Source organism: Berghia stephanieae, chromosome 5 (genome assembly GCF_034508935.2).
Source record: "Berghia stephanieae isolate SIO BIC M18660-M18661 chromosome 5, UCSD_Bste_1.3, whole genome shotgun sequence".
NCBI classification, from domain to species: Eukaryota; Metazoa; Mollusca; class Gastropoda; order Nudibranchia; family Aeolidiidae; genus Berghia; species Berghia stephanieae.
In genome coordinates, this window is record NC_088364.1 from 35,430,433 (window position 1) to 35,453,715 (window position 23,283).

The following is a 23,283-nucleotide window of genomic DNA, read 5'->3' on the forward strand; positions in this document are numbered from 1 at the left end:
TCATGATCATAATTATTATTGTTATTATTATTACCATTATTATAATTATTATTATCATCATCATCATCATTATTATTATTATTATTATTATTATTATTATTATTATTATTATTATTATTATTATTATTATTATTATTATTATTTGTATAGTGCATAAACATGACGAAGTCATGCTCAATGCGCTTCACAGTCCAGTATGACAAACTTGTGAGCACAGCACACGCGTAGATATACGTTATACACATGTAATATACACACACAAACAGACATGTTTCTGTTTATAACGTAAAGGAAATAAACACCGATATTCAAATGATGTGGGACATTGATAGCGACTTAAATAAATATGTTTGTTGTTTTTGTTTTTGTTTTTGTTTGGGTTTGGGGGGGGGGGTGAAAATGTTTTAATTTTTATTGAAAAGCATATTTTTTACGCTTGACGTTCCAGTATTTGGAGGGGTCGTTCCATATCTGAAGATCAAGCGTTGAAAACGACCTCCTATTAAACAATAATATCTAATTTGATTTATTATTGACTGGGAGCTCAATGTGGTCAGAGTCAGATATAAACCGTAGCCCTCTAGTTGGAGAAAAGACATTTATAAATTTACAATTAAAAACTGATGAAAATACATATTTTGATTGGTTGTGTTTTATTTATTTTATTAAATGTAACTTACAAATGAAAGGGCCAATGAATCACAAGAGCCAACTTCATTTCCTTAATAGATTTACGGGTAAATATAAGCTTGTCGATTGTTTTCCAAAGATAGATCGATTGATTATTTGATTGATTGATTGGTTGATTGATTCAATAATTATTGATTGGTTTAATGATTGGTTTGTTGATAGATAAATTGATTGATCAATCCATTTATTGTTTGATTAATTGATTGATTGATTTAATAACTATTTCAATGCCTTTCCTCACTATAGCACAACTTATCGCATCAGTCCGAAAGACCAAGACATTGATTGTTTGTTTGTTTTTGTTTTTAAGGGTTTTACGGAGCTTGCAACACATTTAGGTCATATTAGCGTCAATAAAAAGGAAGAAAATGGGAAAGTAAAAAGTTCTAGAATGACAGTTAAAGCACCTAAGAGAACAAATGGGAATTAGTTCAAATAGGGAATTGATGTAGATTACAAGAGCACACCATCAGTGTCATGTAGGCCACTTAGTTTGAGATACCGAAGTGTCTCATCCTGACATAAGAATAGGTCCACACTAAGAGGAATACATTCAAATATTACAAATCATATATTAAAGATTATATAAAACTAAAAATAATACAGTGCAAAAAAGAGAGTTGATTTACAAGACCAAAAATATCCAAAACTCTAAATATACAATTGGTTGTTTCCCTTGCAGCCAGGGCATCCGGCCAGGGCCAGGGCTAGGACAAAACCAAGTAATCTCATTCCAAGACAATGACAGAAAACAAGTTGGAAAACAGATATAATAGGGAATGAGATTAGCGGAAGAGTAGCGTCCCTTGATTGGACGTCACCGGGCGAGAAGTTATTTGTAAACAAACCAACTACAAGCCAAGCGCTCTAAATACAAAATTTATTATTCATATTTCTGTACAAAAATGCATATATCATAATCAACAGTAAGTGCCTCTCTGCCCACTATGGGAGGTCAGGAACCCCACCCAGACGAAAATTATTGTTGATTGATTGATTGAATGAATGAATAAGCGATTGATTCATTCATTCATTCATTTATTCGTATATTTTTTGATTGCTTGAATGAATGATTGATTGACTGATTTAATAACAATGTCAATGCCTCTCTTCACTAGAATACAGCTTATCGGTTCAGCCTCGAAGACAAGAAATGTGTGACATGGGAAATAGACCAAGGAATGTTAGAACCATGTATGCCTGGTGAGATTTACTGGAAAACCAAGAAACCAAAAGTTGAGAGCCATGTGCTATAGTATTCACTGGACTCTAGCACGTTCTCGGTAGAAGCAAAAAAAAAAAAAAAAAAAACGTGCTTGAACCCGAGCGTGTCGATATCGGATGTTCATGGTAGGTCACAAATACATTCGGCCACCTAGCTCAAGCGTGTTGTATTGAAGAGCGTGCCGATATCGGATGTTCATGGGAGGTCACCAATACATTCGGCCACCTAGCTCTAGCGTGTTGTATTGCAGAGCGTGCTGGAATTCGGCGTGCTAGACTCCAGCGAGTACTGTATTCATTTCACATTAGACATAATGTTGTGTACAGTCGAGGACGGATATATCGACATCGTCGGGACCGCAGTAAAATGATGATATGTAAGCGTTATGTCGGTATATCAGTCCTTCTAAATTTAAAAGGGAAACAAATGGAAAATACAAGATAACAAACAACAAAGGAAGTCAATCTGGATCATTTGGTGGCCCTTAAATCTTGGTTGGAATTTAGTGTATAAGCATGTGAAGAAAATTCAAAGGACATTGGTCATTCGGGAGAATAACACGTCTGTTATATAACTGAGTTGCCTCCCACAAGCACTCCATGCTTTGGTCTGTGCTCTACAAAATACAACGTTCCTGTATCCTTGAATTGTGCAAGGTTCAATCTGAGCGAGCTCAGTGCGTGACGCCAAATTCATACTTACTGTATCTCCGTATTTTCGCATCCGTAAGACTTGTCAACTAAAAACGGGAGGCAATTTGTTTTAGATCATGGTAAGGTTATCGAGATTTTATTGGCAATGTCAAAGTCAGAGTGTCAGAGTGAAAAATGATTCTCGTCTCGTTGACTTCTTCATTCTTTTTCTTTTAAATTAGCCGAATTCTTTTAAACACGGAGAGAGATAAAAAGGGAGACCTAAAATAATTCTCCAATAGACCGAATGCCGATGACGTCACGCATATCATCCACGGTTGCTTCCCTTGAAGTGTGAACACTAACTTCCGATCGCGTTGTTCACACTGGGAACTTCAACTGATTGTGGCCTAGTCAACACAAAATTGTCAAAATGCCGATGATTTGTGCTGTCTATAAATGCAATAAATGCACATAGAAATAAGTAAAGTTAACAAAATAACAATAAAAGTATAAAATTACCCAGCAACAAATCAGTCGGTGGATAATAGGTTGTATATACACAAGATGCGTCGACATTCATGTGGCGGTCGTGGCCGAATGGGTAAACTGCTGTTTTAGAAGGCATGTCGAAATCCATGGGCGTCCACTTTTTTTTCTTTTGGTGTCCTTTCTATAGAATATTACAAATTGTAATATTCATCCCAATTCCAATCTCAAAAGTGCATACTAAAGAATAACTAAATAAAAATAAACAAACAAAATTTCAGAGGGCAATCAAATGGTCAGATAGAAAAAATATATATGTATATATAATATAAAATGTCTTGCTCAGAAACAAAATAATCGAGACAAAAAAGGAGAAAAACAGAAAAAGAAAGAAAAACTCGTTAAGAAACACCATATAATCAGAGACATAAATAAATAGATAATCTCGATCAGAAACACGGAGTAAATCGTCAAAGAAAAAAATATTTTTAAAATATATATTTTTTAAAACAACTAACAGAAAATAAGTCCGGGATATCTAGATTTTTCTATTATTTCCCTGAGTGGAGTTTTAAAGCTATCTTAGATTGTGTTTGGAGATGGTATTGGTATCTTTGTTATTCTGTACACATGCCACATAACAGGCATGAAGTATACGAGATAGCTTTTTACAACTCGGCATTTAAAAAAGACAAGCCTCTGTCGACAGTTAAAGTTTATGCATTCTAAAAGATGTTTCATCGATTAAATAGTCTTTCAAAGCCATAAACTTAAACCCAAGGAGCTGGGGTTTATCCAACTTCTATAGCGTTCAATGGACAATAGGAATTGCTTGCTACCCCTTGGATGGGACATTAGTTTATCCCAAAGTACATTCCGTCAAAAGCAACAGACCCAGCTAGCTAATCACTGCTGGGTGAGCGGGAGAGGAGGGGTGGGGGTAGAAAAGAACCTCAACTTCATTCGAGATTGATCCCGGTCCCTTTGCATCATCATCAACATTATCATTATTATTATCATTATTATTATTATCATCATCATCATGATTATTATTATCATCATCATCATGATTATCATCATTATTACTATGACTATTATTATCATTATTATTATTATTATCATTATTACTTTTATTATTATTATTGTTGTTGTTGTTGTTGTTGTTATCATCATCATCGTCATCATCACCATCAACATCCTCATCTTCATTATTATTTTTATTATTATCATTTTTATTATTATTATTATTATTATTATTATTTTATTATTATTATTATTATTATTATTATTATTATTATTATTATTATTATTATTATTATTATTATTATACAGAGAATGCACAATACCTTGGGAAGTCATATATTGGTTTCCATGACAATAAAAGGGAATTCAGCTCATTTTATTTCCGGCGGACGGATAAAAATAGAAACATAGAGATGACCATCGCAGTCACTTCAGAGGATTGTGTACCAGTAATGGAACATATCAAGGGGAAAATGGGTTCAGGTAAGAGTTGACATCGAAATAGGTGACTATAGTTCTTATTATGCAAGTATTACAAAAATAAATCCCTTATATACAGTGTAATTTTATCCACGAGGGAGGACCCAAAACATTTTACCCAGACTACAGTGGAATCCTGATAAAGTCAACACCGCCGGACCAGACAGATTGGTTGACTTTATCCATTATCAATAGGACACACTTAGATTTAGATAAAGAACAGAAAATAGCAATGACTATCCCGCACAAATCTTTGGGCCTCTTTTTCGCTCACGAAGTGCCCTAATTCGCGTCAAAATATGGGACGAAGCCGTTTCGTATATGCTATTTTAAAAAATTAATTACGACGCTGTTTATCGATGAATATGACTGAAAGTTGGCACACAGTTAGAAAAAAGGTCATTTTAGATTATGTCAAGCGACAAAACTCGTGCAATTACCAGAAGACCGTTAAAAATAGATTTTTACTCTTTGGAGTAAAATATTTCTAAAACTACCGGGCGTGGAGGTTTTGTCGCTGACAAGGTAATACATGAACATTTCTTCTTTTTGGTTGCAACATTTCATATGAATATGACGAGTACTTTTCCCGTATTTTACAAAACACCATCCTAATTTGCTCTTCAAGTTTCAATCTTTTAATCCACTTATTACGCAAGATACAACCAAAGGTCGAAAAATAATGCCGAAAAAGCGTCCCATATTTTCGCGTTTTTTTCCTCTTTGCGGGTCATCCAAATAAATGACACCTTTGAAACTGCATAACTTGTTTATTTATGAATGGATTTTCAAAATTCAAATACATTTTTACTCAGTGGAGATAGGGCTTTGATTTTGGACAAACATTTTCCTCAAAAAGAGAAAAAAACATTTTTCATAGTCATTGCTACAGAAAATATGGGATCAACAAGAGGTGTTGACTTTAAGCAAAAGTTAACTTTTGAGTGTTTACTTTAATCGGATTCCACTGTATATAAGAAATGTCGGGCAAAAACTTTTTGAAAAAGCTTTGACAGCATTATAGTTATACTTTATGAATTGGAGTAGCGTTTTATTCTTTCCTCATATCAAGTTGTGAGAATGACGTGAATGTAAAAGCAACGCAAAGAAAACTATCTAAGAGTAGAGAAAGTTTCAAGAGAAGAGAGCTCTGACTTGTCAATTTTACTGCCTTTTGGTGTTGATTACCGTGTCTCTTTCCTTAGTAGCTGAATTGACCCAGCTTCCTTTATAAACTTCTGAAGCAAGATTATCCATGAATGATAACCTTTGATTTAGCTTGATACTGCCTAGGGTACTTAGCTAAAAGGGAGACAGTTGGACGGATGTTTCGTATGTGGGAAATAAAATCCTTCTTTTTGTTGTTCTTATTGTTTTCTTTTCTTAAACTTTATAATGCTTTCTAGTGTATGTTATATAGTTACATACTCTAGTCTTTTTTTTTAAGCACTCAAAGGAGAGGAAGACAAAGGAGGCTAGTATTTCAACAGAGAACAAGAAGAATCATGAGCAATCTATCAATATAAGTTGAGAATATATCATATATCCCATCCAGACACTTGGACGGGATCCCTGTATGAGTGAGAGGTACAATCAGATAGGCACCAAAAACAATTTTTTAAAATTTTAAAAAGAAAATGAATAAATAAACGCTCACCAAGGTAGCATTTCAAAGCACTAGCTTCATCTGAGATGACGGGTCCTCTTAGATAGTAACGTAATAAAGTTTCTAAAATATAATAATTTAGTTCCAGTTTTTTTTTAAACACCACATTGTTTATAACCGTTAAAAGAAATGTAGTGTAGTTAAAACATAATTCTTAAAAAAAAGAATAATTAGCAATTTTATGAGGCATCCTATGATGTAGGGGCATATTTATTAAATCCCAAGAAGAAATGAATAATAACAACAACAACAACAACAACAACAACAAAATAATAATAATAATAATAATAATAATAATATAATAATATAATAATAATAATAATAATAATAATAATAATAATAATAATAATAATAATAATAAACATGCTCAGGGTGTCAACAGAAATCATTCATTTTATCCAGGTCAGCAAATTGGGAATTAAGATTGTCTTAAAGAAAAGAAAAAAAAGCGCATGTGCCTGAAATGAGATTCAAACCCGGATCCTTCAGGTTACAGTTTTATGCCATGCAATACAGTCTTCGAACTAAATCGCTCTCATTTAACTATGTTTTTATATATTCTACATCGATTGCAACACTTTTAGGTCATAACATTACAGTAAATAGGAAGATGATAGGGGGAAAGTTGTAAGCCGAGATAAAAAGCACCAAAAAAAAAAAAAAAAACTAAGACAGAGGGGACTAGTTCAAATAGCGAGCAGATGACTCCACTAATCCATCAAAGTGCTTATTTTGACATTACCCAAAAGTCCCATTCAGGTACAAGAAAATGATCCCACTAAGAAAGATACACTCAAATGCTAAGTACAATACATTAAAAGCTAAAAATTCTATTAGTAACAGAGAGATTATTTACAAGAAAAACATATAATCATCTCTCAAAAGATGAACTACATTTGACTGCTTCCCTCACAGCTATGTATCCCTGTCAGAACCAGGAAGAAACCGAGCAATTTCAATCCAGAACAATGATAAAGAGCAGCATGGAACATTATGAGGCAGAAAACACTACAATAGTCACCTTCCCGCCCACCAATGGGGGTCAGAAAAGCCCACAAAGAGTCAATGACTCTAAGTGCAGTTTTTTTTTTTTAACGCACAAAGAGGAATTATCTCTCTATGGTTTCCTTTTCATGGGATTTTGCAATGAGTTAGTCCCGGCATGCACGTATTTGCAGGTCTATAGACAAACGCAATTATGGGCTTGATACAACATTGTTGTAATTGACATTTTGTGTTGGTTTGAGAGTATTTCCATAACAACAATGGGCCCATAACAATTTTGAGTTATCAGACTTGCAAATAAATACACGTTGGTTAGCCCATATTCTTTAAATTCAATGACAAGAAGTTGTGTTTGGCAATCAATACAGCAGTAGTTAAGATAATACCTTTATCCATTTCTTTTCAGCAAACTCGGATTCACTTGTATTTTTCTCCAATGTGACAAGCCTGCAAAATGAGTCTGTGTTTGAACCACCAAAATATTGTTTTGAAGAACCTGATAAATAAATTATACAAAATAAACCGCATTCAAGACAAAAACCTCAATTATTTGCCTATTCTTTCTCTTTATGTTTATCACTTAAAGAATATTAGTATTTTTTTTACGTGCAGGGAGTGACAGTAGCGACTTGCCGTTCTTTTTGCCAGCTGTTAGGATCCATGAAATAAGCTCCAAATGTTGTATGACATTTAGATTGTGAAACAATGTTGAAAAGGGAAAAGATGTAGGTAGGATATAAAAAAGAGAGGTAGAAGAGGCAGTAAGTGACCTCCACAGCCTACACGGGAAGCCAAAGATCCCCATCCACATATACAAGGGGCTAAAATATCTCCCAGACATAAAAGATACGCACAGCCATCTGACTAATGACTACAGGTGCCTAAATGAGTCAAATGTCACTGCTCAACAGCCATCTGACTGTTTCCCTCCAACCAAGAAACACAAGACAGGGGTCAGTAAAAACCAAATGACGTCCTTGATCATGAAAGGGACAAATCATATGGGCGATAGCAAATTGGTAGACTCCAATCCCAATATTCCCTCACCTTAATTAAGGAGAATTCCATCCACCATTGGGGACAGGTCATCTTAGTGGGTAGAAAAGATAGCATGAGCAAACCCAATTCATAAAACTTCCTAACCCATGTATCTCCCACCACTGCAATCATCTACCACCCTCTAACCAGAAGTGAGGGAATGACCGTGGGATTTTTTAAATGTATAAAACATGAGCAGTTTGGGTTTTTTTAAACATTTATTTATCTTTTATTACAAACATAAATAAAATCATATTGCTTCACAAAATTTAAGGCCGGTGTAATAAATACAAATATTGGGCAAAATATTTCTTACAAACAAAGAGTACAATAATATTCTCAAGACTAAAACTAAAACCATTTATCAAAGTGTAAAAAAAAAACCCAAAAAACCACTCCACCACTAATAAAAGTTTATAAAACCCTTTATAAGACAGTGTCTTTGCATACAAAGGTAAACACTCTCCAGATATTTTAGATTTAAGAGGTCATGTCAAAGTTCTGTCACCATAATGTTAAACTAGACCAAAAATGAAGCTTAAAAAACCAATTGCATTATAAAACATCTACAAAACTAAAACAATGTTAAGCTTCTGAATCAACGCTGAAAGTGAAAGGTAACTTCTTGCCATTCCGGCATCAATATGAGACTCATCATCACAATTCTCCAGTAATTAACCCTTTAACGGCCAGACTTTCATATCACAACTACCCTCAGCATTTACCTTGTTATAAAACTGCAGAACATCTGACTGATCTCCTTCCAGCCATATATCAAAGACAGGGCCTGCTTTCATCAAGGGAGCAGTGACAGTAATGTGATACTTGCATCGTTGTTACTGGATGGTGCATCAATGATATGTATTATAAAGACAAAGAGACAATGGATCATGTAGCCCTTCAGAGCCATGAGGCCCATGAAGCCAGTGTTTATACCAGTTTCTGTCGCAATATACTAACACTAACAATTGCTTGCTACCTTCTGGATAGAATGCTTGTCCATCCCTTTGCTGGTGAAACAAGTACCCTCAATTTACGGACCATCCTAATACTACAAAAAATTCATAGAAGTACGGATTTTGGTTCCAACTGCAGAACTCTATATATGAATCCTAGATTCAAGAAAACTTGTTGGAAAGGAAATCTTGGTGTCAGAACACCTGTATCTGATACTTTTTGAAATTGTAAATTTAAAACTTTATGATGACTACTCTGTTTCATTTCTAAAAACTACGATTTTTAGTACTTTAAATTTAAAGTAGGCAGGTATGAATTCAGCTGTCAGGACTGTCATAATTTATCTTACCCATATCAATATTTGTTAATCTGATTAGTTGTTATGGAAGAAGGTTCATTTGGCTTATGTATAAAACTAAACCAATTTTCAGCACTACGAGTTAATTTTTGAGACTTTAAAAAAACATCTATTATAATATTCTACCCTCATCTATTCAACAGAAACATTACAATAGTTGAGTTCACCTAAAAATGTTCTTAATACTTTGAACGTTGACCACAATTATGCCTTAAAATTGAAGGTAGCATGTTCAAATGATTCCTCTTCTGACAAATATAGACATATCACAATAAATTTTGTGTTAAAAACTCAATTTGTCAAAAACAGACCTTTCATATCATTTCATGAAATCTTTATTAAGAGTTGTCATCCAAGCATAAATTGATCGGGCAAACTGTTAAACCAACGATTTACGCAATGGTCAGATTGCTCAGTGATCAGATACAGTTGGGAATTTGAGAGAATGTCAACTTCCTAATCAACAAGCAGTCAACTCCCATTGAAAGAATCCACAACCAGATCGTGAATTAGAACCAAGAGACCTGTGACTGGCAGTACAGCTGAAAAACCATCTTCCCTCATTAGGACCTGGATTTTGAACGAGGCGTCTACAAGACCGTTTGCCACAGGAGCATAGGGGAGGTGTCACTCTCATTTTGGTGGTAACAGAATATCTTGTAGTTGCTGAAGTTGGAGTTTTGAATGGTAATGATGATGATGCTGAGGTGGAGGAGAAAGAGGATGCAGATCGAAGTGTGATTCTCATACAAGATGGTCTGATTGCGGTTGAAGTTGCTACTTTCTTTGACAATGGTAATGTTGATGGTGAAGTCAGAGGTTTATGATAATCAAATGTATTATTAGACTTTTTAACAGAAGCTGTGGTTGGTGTCTTGAAAATTGGTGGCTTAATAATGTTGGTGGGGGTTTTGAATGATGATAAAGATGATAATGATGAGGATGATGATGATGATGATGAGTTATACAAGATCGGTGAACTGTTTTTAGATGAACAAGATTGCACAGTTACAGGTGACTTGAAAGGCGCTGTTAGTGAAAGTGAGAGTTGTGCTTTACTCATCAAATTATTTGGTGACTTCTTGGAGAATGGTGGCACCAAATTTAGTGAAGATTTAAATATCGGCCTGGATAATGATGAAGTTGATACTGATGATGCTGACACTGATGATGGTGGTGGTGGTGGTGCTGATATTGATGTTGATGCTGCTGATAAAGAATTCTGCAAATGTGGTTTGTCACAGCTCATGGTTTTAATGGATGCTGAAATCTTATTTGAGTGTGAGTGAACTAAAGACTGTTCCTGTGCCTCATGAGAAAAATCTAAAGTGCTGTCTCTCAAAGATTTACCATACGGAATATGAGATTTGCCAGCGGCAGATGATATATCAGATGAAGAATTATTTGTACATCTAATTGAAAGACCTTTTTTGGAGAATGATTTAGACTCAAGCACATTTTTGACAGGACAAGCATTTTTGTCTTCCATAATTTTAAAAGATGAAATATTTATATCAGTTTTACTTGGGGTAGATGAGATATTAGCTGTGGAATTATTTGCACATCTAAGCGAAAGACCTCTTCTCGAGAATGATTTGCTCTCCAAATCATTTTTGACAGGACACACAGGTTTGTCTTCCATAATTTTGAAGGAAAGAACACCATTATCAGTTGTGTGAGATGATGCAGAGATTGACTTGTGGGATGCTAATGGTGCAGACTTTATATTGGTCATGGGATGTGGATTGGATCCAGTCTTTTTGTGATCACTAAAACTGCTTGCATTCTGTAGAATATAAGTTTTAAAAATTATTATTGCACTAGTAAATATTGATGTCTTGTAAATGCCATATGATAAAGATAATAAATATAAATATAAATACAAAATATAAAAAAATAAGCCAAGCACTAAAAATTGTAATTAGGAAGCTCAAAATCATAAATCTCACATAGACAACAACCAAAAAATATTAATATTTTTTAATAACATCTGTGCCAATTTAAATGCATGACTTCCACTTTTATCTGAATATGAATTACAGTATAGCCTTACAATAGAGCCAACCTTGCTTACTCCTCACTTTATAACGAGCATGGAATGTATCTGCCATTTTACTATGGTCCTAATGGTAGTCGCATTTCAAGGTTTTATTGTCCTACCTCTAAACAACGCTATCACATTGATTTAAAAAATACATTAATGAATTGAAATAACAATAATTTCATAAATTTTCCTTCATTGATTTAAAAATCCAATGGAAAAAATAAATGAATTGAGCCAAATTTGTCTCACAAATTTTGTTTTCACATAAAACATACCAACTAAATTTGCATAAATTGTAGGTTTTTTCAGCTCCAAGAAAAAAAAATTTGTGTCAAACTAAGGCGCAATTTATACTTGAATCAATTATTTATAATGCTTAGAATAAATTTAGGAAGTTCAGTTTTGAATCAGATTCAATGATTAGTAAATTATATAGTTTTTTTTCATAAATTATCCATTTATTTACTCTCACATTTGGTTATGTATGTCAGTATTTCTTGTAGATAAGATGATCTGCTACTCTTTTCAGCTTACATCATGTATGACAGGATGTGGTTAAAAAAATAAATCTTTTCCTTTTATGAGAAAGGGGGAGGATTTCCATAATCTTTCCATATTCCATTTTCTTTTCGTCAGGTGTATTTTTTTTTTTTTTTTCATTTACCACGATCATCTGTATACCAAGTCTTACAAAAGTATCATTTAAAAAGTCCAAATTTCTTGACTGTCACAATCATTTTTACCACCCTCTATATCAGATATCATCTGTGTACCGTCTTTAAGGATTTGGTGATCTGAAAAAGGCATCCATCAAGCATCATTCTGTGGGCCAATCTCGCTGTATTTTTTGCATCATCAATGCCTGTATGACAAATGAAAAAATAAACTGAAATGGTATAGAGGAGTTGAATTCATAGCAAGCAATATCATTATTGCATTATTATTAACCTACTCAGTACTGAGCCGACCATATTGACTCACTATCATACTGGCCAAAGTCAGCAATATTTGGTACTAGTATTTAAATCCTACCTGAGCTGAGGGAATTCTCTTATGTGAAGGTGTAAAGACTATAGGCACATGATTGCAGTATAAAGTAATGATAATTTTATTTACTTTTGATCATTCACGAATCTAAGACAATTTTTTTTGTGAAGCTAACTTTTTACAACAAAAGTTCAAATGACTGAGGAAAAAATGGCTTTTGACTTCATGAATTCCTTGATGGATGAACAATGCTGAAGAAGATGATGGTAATTTTTATGGTGAATTGATGCTAGGGATGATGACAGTGACTTGGGTGATGAAGTTTTACATGAGTAACTTGATGAAGTAGATGACATTGATGAAGAAGAGGCAATAGAGAAAATTGAAATGCTATGGTACTGAATGGGTTAAACATTCTTTGTTTATTCTCAGGATAATTTTGCACCATATCAGCGTCAAAAAAAGAAAGATGGAATTTAGAATTATCAACAATGCTGAAGAAGATGATGGTAATTTTTATGATGAGAATGTTGTCAGTTTAAATCGGATGATCGACACACGATCACAAGTAAGATATCAAAAAAAATTAATAAATTTGAAAACCAAATTGATGTCATTGTAGCTGTTCTTGAGTTATTCAAACCTGAAATGTGTCAATGATTAAAACAAACACACAGTAAATTATGATTTATTTAAAAATTACCCTTTTCTACTCACAACATCATAACTCAGCTACCAAAGGGTGCACAGTGTTAAGACTTATATCAATCAAAACTTAACTATATTCTGCACCTATGAAAAAAAAAAACATAGTATAGATCTCGAGATATTCAAACCTGAAATGTGTCAATAATAAATTAACACACGCTGTAGATCCTAGAGTAATGAGACTCCTCAAAAATCCAATCCAGACCTAGGCACCTGTTCTCTACCAAACGCAAACAATCGAACTGAAATGCTTATGACACTGACCATAAAATATATTGATGGTGCTATATATGTCCAAGAGTAGAAATAATTTATTTTTTTATTTATCTACATTATAAGACCCTCTAACTTGATTTTGTAACACATCAGGCATTAGAAACATGTAAAATAGACAAATGATATGTACATCTCAACTGGACTTTGATTTTTTGGACTCATTTTTCAGGGCTTTTACAATCGATATAATATAACAGAGAGGTGACAAGAAAGAATAACATCTCACACAGAAATTTGTTTCACTCTCAGCAAAAGATCCCAGCCAGGGTCTGGGTAAAATCAAATAGTCCCATTCAAGGACGCTGACAGAAAGCCATATAGAAATGGACTACTGATATAAGGGAATAGAATTGATAGCAAGAGTTGGCGTCCAAGTTAAATTTTTACAAGAACATCAAAATTAACATAACATTCCATCTAAAGGGTTAATATTTTATTATATGTACCTGAATGCTCTCTCCCGTCAAATTGAAGACCTAAGTCCTTCATAGCACCATTCAAACCATCAGGTCGACGACCATAAAATTTCTGACGTTAAGATCAATAAAAATGAAAACATGATTTTAAAATACAGGGTGATTTTAAAAAAACAAATAAATTTTGTGTGCAGTATGACATCACCTTCGGATAGTAGGTCCGCCCAGGTTCAAATCCCATTCTGGGCAGAGCAAAGTTGAGTCTGTTCTCACATTTTCTCACTCACTTAGGTGTAAAATGAGTACCTGGTCAGTGCCAGCATTGTCTCTGCATTGTAAAAGAATTGTAATAGTGCCTGACAGGTGTCATGTCTCATATTACCTGTTCAATGTTGCTGTTGTCTTGGTGCCCTTTGTAGAGCGCTCTGAGCACATTTCATAAGTGAATATTGCCCTATATAAAAGTTTAAGCTCAAGTTTGTTTACATATTGTATCTACCTGGTTCCCTCATAATGTTCAATACACTTCACAATGTGCAATTTCCTCCACAAGAAGGCCATATGATGTAAGAAAGTATTATTTCAGTTGTAAATGAGCTCTATAAAAATTGACTGAAACTCTTCGACAAACTGAAGATTCAATTATTTTTTTAAAAATAAGGGCATCATTGGAGAGGAGAGTGATAAATACAATATATTAAAATAGAGGGTGTTATTTCTTACTGGAAGTATGACTACCATAATTTGATGTAGAAGTAGAAGGAATGCTAAATAAGCATGTCATTCATATAGGTAAAGATGACTTCATCAAAGTCATATTCCTGCCTCTGGAATTTTTTTGACATAGTCAGAAAAATAATCACCATTATCATCTTTAACTTCTAGCCATGACCAATTGAATTTATTCCTCACATCTTTATCGATGCTCGACAAGTCTGAATTGCGATCCACGAACAGCTCAGCCATTGTGAGAACATTAGAATAATGTAGCAGTGAGCAAACTTGATTTTCAATCAGTAAATGACAGAAAAAAAAACTTAAACAAATATGACTTCTCAGGCCAATACACTGAATTATTAAGAAGAAGTGAATTATCAAGAAGAAACTTCGGCAGGCGTAGCGGAAAAATGCAAAGAATCGAAATGAAGGTAAATCGCCACAATACAGCAAGCTCGCTTGGGCTTGAGCAAAACAATGGCAGAAAACGTCCTGATTTGCACGGGAATTAATTTGGCAACTTACCATTGTTCCTTATAATCAGGTACTCAATCAGTGAAGCAACGGTCAACCAGTTTGTTTACAACGTGAGGCAATCGAAATGTGCTTATAGCAATCTATCCTAACTTTCGATTTGAAGGTGTCTACATAACATTCGCAATTTACTTTATCATAGTTTTGAGACTCGCCAGGTAAATGTGGTCAATTTTGGCTTAGATGAAACAGTGAAATTTATCGCTCCGTGGCTCAGTTAAAATTGGCTACAGTTGGGATCACGACAGGTTTGGAAAGTGAAAAATAATTTAACGAAGGATGTGTGAAAATACCCAGGGAAGTGTTCAGACAAGCCTTTTATAAAAAGCGTCGCTTAGTCTTGGCATTTATACATCGTTAATATAAACGGTCCCCATGAGCTATGCATAGCGCTGTGGAACACTCCTAATTACTTTGCGGTCATTCGACTATGATTTGTGAATTCTTTCTTTTTTTATTTCTTTCTTTCTTTCCTTTTTTTAAATATTTGAATTTGACAAATTGACTGATTTCAGTTAGTTGACTGAGAATTTACAGGTCTATACAACTTGTTAGGGGCCCTTTATGAGCTTACAGAAAACAATAATTCATACATACTGCACGAAGTCGTGTGCTCATATATACAACACTGGTGACAAAATGTGTGATCAACATCACCACACCTGTCATGACTGTGCTCAACATTGCTTGAATTATAATAAAGCATACAATTCAGCCTATGACGACACACAATTGCTGACAAAATAAAGATCAAAAATGGGTCACATGACAGATCTTGTGAGATGGAGCAAAACCTTGAATTTCACTTTAATTGAAATGCTTTGCAATTAATTATTTTCCTTGACCTCAAACAAGCTCTTGTGCAGCTGGAGTATACAGATCTGCCAACCTCTTCAATGGCCAACCTGGGACCTGTGAGGTCAAAAACTGGGATTTTGCAAGCAAAACTGGGAAAAAATTGTTTTCCAAACCTAATTAATTATATTTTGTGACTAAATATTAAAATTTTAAGAATCATATGTGTAGATTTACAAGTTTCACCCACCATAAACCGTTAATTCTGCAGAGTCAGAGGTAATACTCTTGATCTTTTTCAAGAGTACATCCTCCAAGTCGACTGAAAAACTTCCATTCTCGTGCACGAAAGTGTGTTTTCAACACAATCGATGATGATAGATTCTCCATTGACATTGATGACCTAAATTCAGTATGGTTTTTGCCGACAAAAAAATTGGGAGTCTAGACAACAGGATTTGACCTCCAAATTTTACCAGGGCCATTGGCAGGTCTGAGTATGTTACAAATAATCAAAAATTATCTTATCCAGCAAAACATGAATCATTTTTTTTTTTTGGTCAGATTCTTTCAAAGGCAATACACACCCTTTAAAAAGGACATTTGAAACAAAAGTCAAAAGAAAAAAAAATCAATTGGTAGAATACAATAAACTGTTTCTCTTCTGCTTACTGACAGAAATTATAACAGTTACAGCTTTGATCGATACAGAGTATGCAAGAACATTGTTGATGTTGAAACTTACCCTGTATGTTGCCCTCAAGTCAATCCACCTGTCAAGGGCAGAGGGCTTCATTATTTGTTTACGTTTTGATTCATTCAGCAGACAGACACCAAGGTCCCAATCTTTAGTCAGAAAAGAATAATAAAAATTTATTAAATCAAAACAAAACTTTTTAAAAAGTATTTGATCATTGCCACTCATCCTGTCTAATACAGCACTCACTTTTGTTTAATTTAAAGAAAAAATTAGATTTTGGTAGTGATTTTACAATCACAGTAAAAAAAAAAAAAATGTTTTAATCTTTCATTGTATCTCAAAGTTCAAAACTTAACTCAAATATAATCATTTACTTCTTACAATTTATTAATGTGATCGGTATATAAACATGTCCATGTTGATTTGAGCACACTAAATGAGATGAATGATCTGCTTCATTTGTCAGAAACATAGGCTTGTTTTCAAGGATCTCCTTATGCCAAAGACTCTTCAAAATCAAGCTTTTTGACCATCATACACCGCACTGTAAAGCCTTTAAATTACAACAAAATACAACAGCCACAATATAAGTAATGAATAATTTAACTACTTCTTAAATGTTACACAATAAAAGCTACCTAAGGGAAAAAAAGCATACCTGACCAAGTCATAAAGGCTGCTAACTTGTCATGACTTGTTGAGTAGTCACCGTAAGTAGCAGAGAAATGTTTAGAGACACAAACTATCCCTTTGTCTGTCTGGAGTTTCTTCAACCAATAGAAAAATTTTCGGAGACAAAAAGAAAGAGGAATTCCACCATCAACTTGATCCTGTAAAAATAAAAATATTACTATTTGCTTTCCATCCATTAAGGAAAGGGATTACCACATCTTGAAACAGTATGTCTCAGATGGATCAATAAAAACCGAGATTAGATGTTTCAACACTTTTGAATTAAAAATTTCAAAACTGACAAATGAAACAATAATTCACTTTCATATTTCAATGCTCTAAATATATGACCTTTCTGTCATTTATCAACAATCTCATTTTTTTCTTTTTTTGTTTTTGTTCTTCAATCATAAATTTATTTTTTTGAAAGATGAACATGAATACATTACAAAGCTAAAGCGTGACTGATTTACTACCAAGATTATAAAATAAAACCGATAGTTTGACAAAAAGAAGAGCAGATGAAAAGTGAGAAGACAGGAATGCCCTCTGCTAAAATAAAAAAAGCCTAAAAAATATTTCTTGTAAAGTGCATATATATAGCTACGAAAATAACATGTGCAAAGCTTTTCCTTATCAAATAGGATGATCCTTAAATCATAGTAAAGAATACATCTAGCTTCCCCTAAACTGTTGCCTTTAAACAACCAATGATTTTACCAAACAATAAATGATTTCACCTTTTAAAAATCAACTCGTCAATACCAAACGAAGTAAGCTGGAAAATTTCAAAAAGCCGGAAAAAGGACATCCATGAAGAAGAGAATATCAATCCATTAATGAAAGGGCTAGATTCCAATTTAAGAAGCTTGAATCTATTCATTTATGCTACTTTCTGAACAATCTTAACACTGATTTGGGTTTTTTTAAAAACATGTCAAAAATTAAAGCATCCAATTTATGTTGACATTTACCAGTAAATTCTGACATATACAAAAAGAATTGACTCAATAAAATCAAAAATTTTTGGTCACAAAATGAAGTTGCACATCGACAATGTTTTGCAGAGCTTGAGGATAGACACTATAAATAGAAGTGTGAGTGGAGTTTTCAGCTTTTTAAAATAAAAATTTTCAAGCAACTCAAGAAAGTTAGTGGATTGATTGTTGGCAATTCAGGTAAGTCGGTAATCCAAATTCTTCCATAGAAATTGCTGATAGATTCAAATCTGAGTGTAGATCCAATGATGAGTGTTCTGTTTAACCTGATTCTGGTCCATATTCAAACATGATAATGAATAGTTGGGTTTCCTCGAACACAGTTTTTTTAAAACTCTTTGAAACTCATTAGAACGTCCCAATTTTTTTACATATCATTATTTGTACACGGTTTCCTCAAACTACAGTTTCCTCTAACTATTTTGCATGTTCCAAGAGTTTCGAAGAGACTGTGCTCAAGTGTATAACACCTTTGTCTTGCAAACAACTAAGCAAGCCGTCAAATTAAAGATTCATGAAAATCAGCCCAAACATAACAAAAATGACCATGTTTTTCAAAGGTTGAGTAGAATCATTTTCAGGTATATGACAAAAATATCCATGGAGTTGTCTGTTCGAATGCAATTTTCAATTTTTAAGAGGTGTGGGGGAACTGTATGATAAAACAAGAAAGATTGGAGTCAAGATACTGCAGAATTTGCCCCTGAAAAATCTGTTTATATTTAAGCATAGAATGTATTAATAATAATATCAAAATCCAATTCCACATTGTTAAAGTTGTTAAGCTGAGGTTAATGCCCTTTTCAACACATTTTAAGTAATTTAAAAAGGAAGCAAGAAGGAACCAACACAACATAGTGACTATAAGTATAAGGAAACAATTGTCTTTAAATCTGCGGCATCAATCTATGACTTAATGATTCAAATCAAGCCATAGGTTTGCCCATATCAGTGAAGCATTTGAGTCCAATAAAACAACAATCAGCTTTACAATGAAGTAAACCATTATTTTTTTTTTTACCTGGGAGATCCCTGTCAGATTTTTACAGAATTCACTGAGGCGTGGGTGTTCAGACGGAAGGATGTAATGATGGAAGGTACTCTCTACATCACCTGATTTGCAATTCAGTAAAACTGCGGGAAATTCAACTGAAAATTGAAACCAAAAAAAATTTATAGATGTAATCTACATTTTCCATGTAATAAAACATGATAGAACAATCAAATGATTGAAATGATGAACACAAAACTTACTGATTTCTTGAGATAGTGTCTTTTCATTTTCCCAGCATGTCGACTCAAAGTCCAAAACTATTAAGTATGAAAAGATTTGATCTGAAAAGGAAAAGGTATATTGACATCACGAACCCATACTGCAAAGCCCTACCCTCTTTTGTCTACAATAGAGCCGTGGCACACTAATGTAGCATTAAATCCCAGTCACTCTCGATTTTTCAACCTGTCACGATTTCTTCCATGATGAAATTTAATCATGATATTTTGTTTGATTGATTTCTTAAATTTACCACTTGTTGAGAGCAAAAATTTGTTGTGATTAACCAGTGACTTTTATATAGAATTAATTCTGTTTCTTGGGAAATGTTGCAATTAACCGAGTTTCAATTATCTGGAGTGAACTGTATATATATATATATATATATATATATATATATATATATATATATATATATATATATATATATATATATATATATATATATATATATATATATATATATATATTGATGGATGTCCTGTAATTCAGACAGTGCTCAATTAATAAACAATTCAGAGCATTATAAAATGAATAAAATCAACTCACATTTTGTCCAACAATACAGCCGTTTCGACATCTGAGACATTTCTTCAATTGCCATATATATATATATATAATTTTTTTCCCTTCACTTTCAAATTGTACTTATGAAATATATTAACTCACCAAACTTTGATTTCTTTTTGTTTCTTGAATTTGGTGACAGACATACTTTCCTTTTCCTCAACAACCCAAGCTCCCTGAAGAAAAATTGAATAAGCAGTTTCAATACATCACTATTTGAATTATAATAATACACTAAGATGAAAATAGTGATTGATATTGGTGTTTAAAGGGTGATCATTTAAATTACATGCCTACACTCAATTTCAAATTTCAGGGACATTTTACGGATAAAACCTCAATTTTAAGAAATTCATGCTCAGAAATGGAACAAAAGGCCAAACAAAAAGGAGAAAAGAATAGACTCGCACAAAAAAAAATAAATAAAAGAGGTGGGGGGGAGGATGGATGGGACATTTATCCCTTGCAACGTTCTGTGAAAAGAAGACAGAATCTAAAAAAAAAATTAAAAAAGTGGCGGAACCAGGATTCGAACCCACAACGTCGATTCTGGTAAAACTTCCAGGGCAGACGACTAAACCATTCAGCCATGACACCCACGTCAAAGTCGACGCATATTGTGTATATGTAGTCAGGTACTTTGGTAAACGTCCATTTGGCCCTCCAGCAGGAAGCTGATAAATGGGTTAGTGGCTGTGACCCAATTTTTTGGACTTTTGAGTGATGGGTCTCAGAAAAAGTTCCATAGATCTTTTGTTTATGGATGGATTTTAATGATTTATGTCTTATTCTCTTCAGGAGAAATTACTCTATCGTTTGGTGTAGTTTATTTTAAAATCAATGACAATTTAGTATAACTTTTGATTATGGATAAAATAGGGTATAATTTAGCTTTGGATAATTAAAATATTAGAACTTAGTAAATCAAAATTTCATGATGGCACGTTTATTTAACATCTTAACTTTTATATAAAATTAAATTCAGGGCAAAGTTGTATACCGCATCCATGAAATTCGTTCCAGCAAAATCCTTACTCAAATCTTATCGGCCATTTTAGACCAGTTTTGAAATCCAAATGGTGGTTACTACCGGAAATGCAACAATTTTCAGGTCACAAAGTATGTCAGTAAATAACAAAAGCAAATAGAATACCATTTTTCAGCCTTTAAACTAAGATAACCTTCCTTCTGCTTATGTAATTTTCACAATTTTGGTATCATTAGAATCGTGTTGAAAAGCACTTAAAAATGATATAGATACCTAGCTCGATTGAGCTCAATCCAATTTGAATTTTTTACCAAAGTACCTAAAATGTAGTAACAACTGATTTAATGTTAGTTAATTTTATGTTTTTATTTTAGTATTAGGTAACTTTCCTCTATGTGCATTTGGAAACATTCCTGGAATGTGGATAATTGTTTAAAAGAGCGGAGTTTCAGATATGTGTCTGGGGATAACAGCGCAAAAGTAAGTAAGAACAAGAGATGAAGTGAGTAGAAAAGTGCCAGAAGACATAGAGAATTAAAAAAAATAATTTTATTCTCTATTGTCTTCTGGCACTTTTCTACTCACTTCATCTCTTGTTGTTACCAACATAAGTGCCTGCTCCACTCACTTTTCTGAATTAAAAGTACGCTGTGATTATCCCCAGACACCTGTCCGGGGATAACCAAAATTCGTTATCCCCAGACATATATTTGAAACTCAGCTCCTTTAAAAAATTATCCACATTCCAGAATATGGAATGTCTCCAAAATGCACATAGAAATAAGGAGAGTTAATAAAATATCTATAAAAACATAAAATTAACCAACATTAAATCAGTTGTTACTACATATACACAATATGCATCGACTTCGAAGTGGGTGTCATGGCCGAATGGTTTAGTCGTCTGCCCTGGATGTTTTACCAGAATCGACGTTGTGGGTTCGAATCCTGGTTCCGCCACTTTTTTTTTTTTTTTTTTTTTTAATTCCGTCTTCTCTTTTTTTCTGTTTGAGAGTCTATTCTTTTCTCCTTCTTGTTTGACCTTTTGTTCCGTTTCTTAAAATTGTTTTTATTTTTTTTCAATTATTGTTTGTTTTTTTCTCCTTTATCTGACTATTTGGTCACTCTCTGAATATTTCTGTTTGTTTGCTTTTTAATTATTTATTCTTTTTAGACAATTTTTGAGATCGGAGTGGGGACGAATATGACAATTTGCTAGAAACTAGAAAGGAACTAAGAGAGAGAGAGAGAGAGAGAGAGAGAGAGAGAGAGAGAGAGAGAGAGAGAGAGAGAGAGAGAGAGTTAAAAAAAAAAAAAAGAGGTGGGGGGATGGATGGGACCTTTATCCCCTGCACCGTTCTATAAAAAGAAGACGGAATGTTAAAAAAAAAAAAAGTGGCGGAACCAGGATTTGAACCCACAACGTCGATTCTGTTAAAACTTCCAGGGCAGACGACTAAACCCTTCGGCCAAGACACCAACTTCGAAGTCGACGCATATTGTGTATATGTAGTAATAACTGATTTAATGTTGGTTAATTTTATGTTTTTATAGATAATTTATTAACTTTCCTTATTTGGAAACATTCCATATTCTGGACTGTGACTGTGGATAATTGTTTAAAATTAAAAGAGCGGAGTTTCAAATATCTGTCTGGGGATAACGAAATTTGGTTATCCCCAGACAGGCGTCTGGGGATAATGACAGCCCAGCCTTTTCGTTATCCCCAGACAGGTGTCTAGGGATAATGACAGCCTTAAAAGTTAAAATTAAAAGTAAGTTCAGTTCACTTTCTCACTGGGAAAGAAGAAGATGAAGAAGTCAAGAGCAAGTTTTCTGCTCAGTGATATGGAAATACCTTGCGAGCTGTTTTGTCGTCTTTGTATCCATTGAATCTTTCAAGAGACAAAAGACAATATTTTGCAGCACTCAAGCATTTTGAGTTTTCGCGGCTTCCATATTATTGGAAATTGGGAAAGATGAGGAAAAGAAGGGTAGGTAAAGTAAAGGACGGAAAACAAGTGTCTTCTCCAGGAAAGAAGTCT

The 23,283-nt window shown here is 33.6% G+C and overlaps 2 protein-coding genes across 4 annotated transcripts in view; one reads left to right on the plus strand and one right to left on the minus strand.

Annotated features, from left to right (window-relative positions):
- Positions 1 to 7,756, plus strand: part of LOC144972815 (uncharacterized) — a 14,869-nt gene extending 7,113 nt beyond the window's left edge. For all 3 annotated transcript variants that reach the window (XM_078914484.1, XM_078914485.1, XM_078914483.1), the window contains 3 exons: positions 1,809 to 1,893; positions 4,369 to 4,542; positions 7,617 to 7,756. In XM_078914484.1, the coding sequence (XP_078770610.1) occupies positions 1,809 to 1,893; positions 4,369 to 4,542; positions 7,617 to 7,717 (360 nt within the window). In that variant the 3' untranslated portion in view covers positions 7,718 to 7,756. The remainder of the gene's footprint in view (positions 1 to 1,808; positions 1,894 to 4,368; positions 4,543 to 7,616) is intronic.
- Positions 7,757 to 8,453: 697 nt separating this feature from the next.
- LOC144972816 (ERI1 exoribonuclease 2-like) lies at positions 8,454 to 23,261 on the minus strand. The gene is made up of 9 exons (XM_078914486.1): positions 23,097 to 23,261; positions 20,353 to 20,426; positions 19,665 to 19,745; positions 19,432 to 19,559; positions 17,399 to 17,570; positions 16,786 to 16,886; positions 14,025 to 14,106; positions 12,381 to 12,469; positions 8,454 to 11,349 (listed from the first exon to the last, which is right to left on the minus strand). The coding sequence occupies exons 1-9, from the start codon at positions 23,126 to 23,128 to the stop codon at positions 10,024 to 10,026; spliced, it is 2,085 nt and encodes a 694-aa protein (XP_078770612.1). The 5' UTR covers positions 23,129 to 23,261; the 3' UTR covers positions 8,454 to 10,023.
- Positions 23,262 to 23,283: the final 22 nt, after the last annotated feature.

Bases quoted from the DNA above. Each gene is read 5' to 3' on its own strand.
- LOC144972816 (XM_078914486.1), bottom strand. From the start codon at position 23,128: ATGGATACAAAGACGACAAAACAGCTCGCAAG. The intron at 19,560-19,664 runs GTAAGTTTTGTG...TTCAATTTTCAG, and splicing joins GACACTATCTCAAGAAATCA to TTGAATTTCCCGCAGTTTTA. The intron at 17,571-19,431 runs GTAAAAAAAAAA...TTATTTTTACAG, and splicing joins ATCTGACAGGGATCTCCCAG to GATCAAGTTGATGGTGGAAT.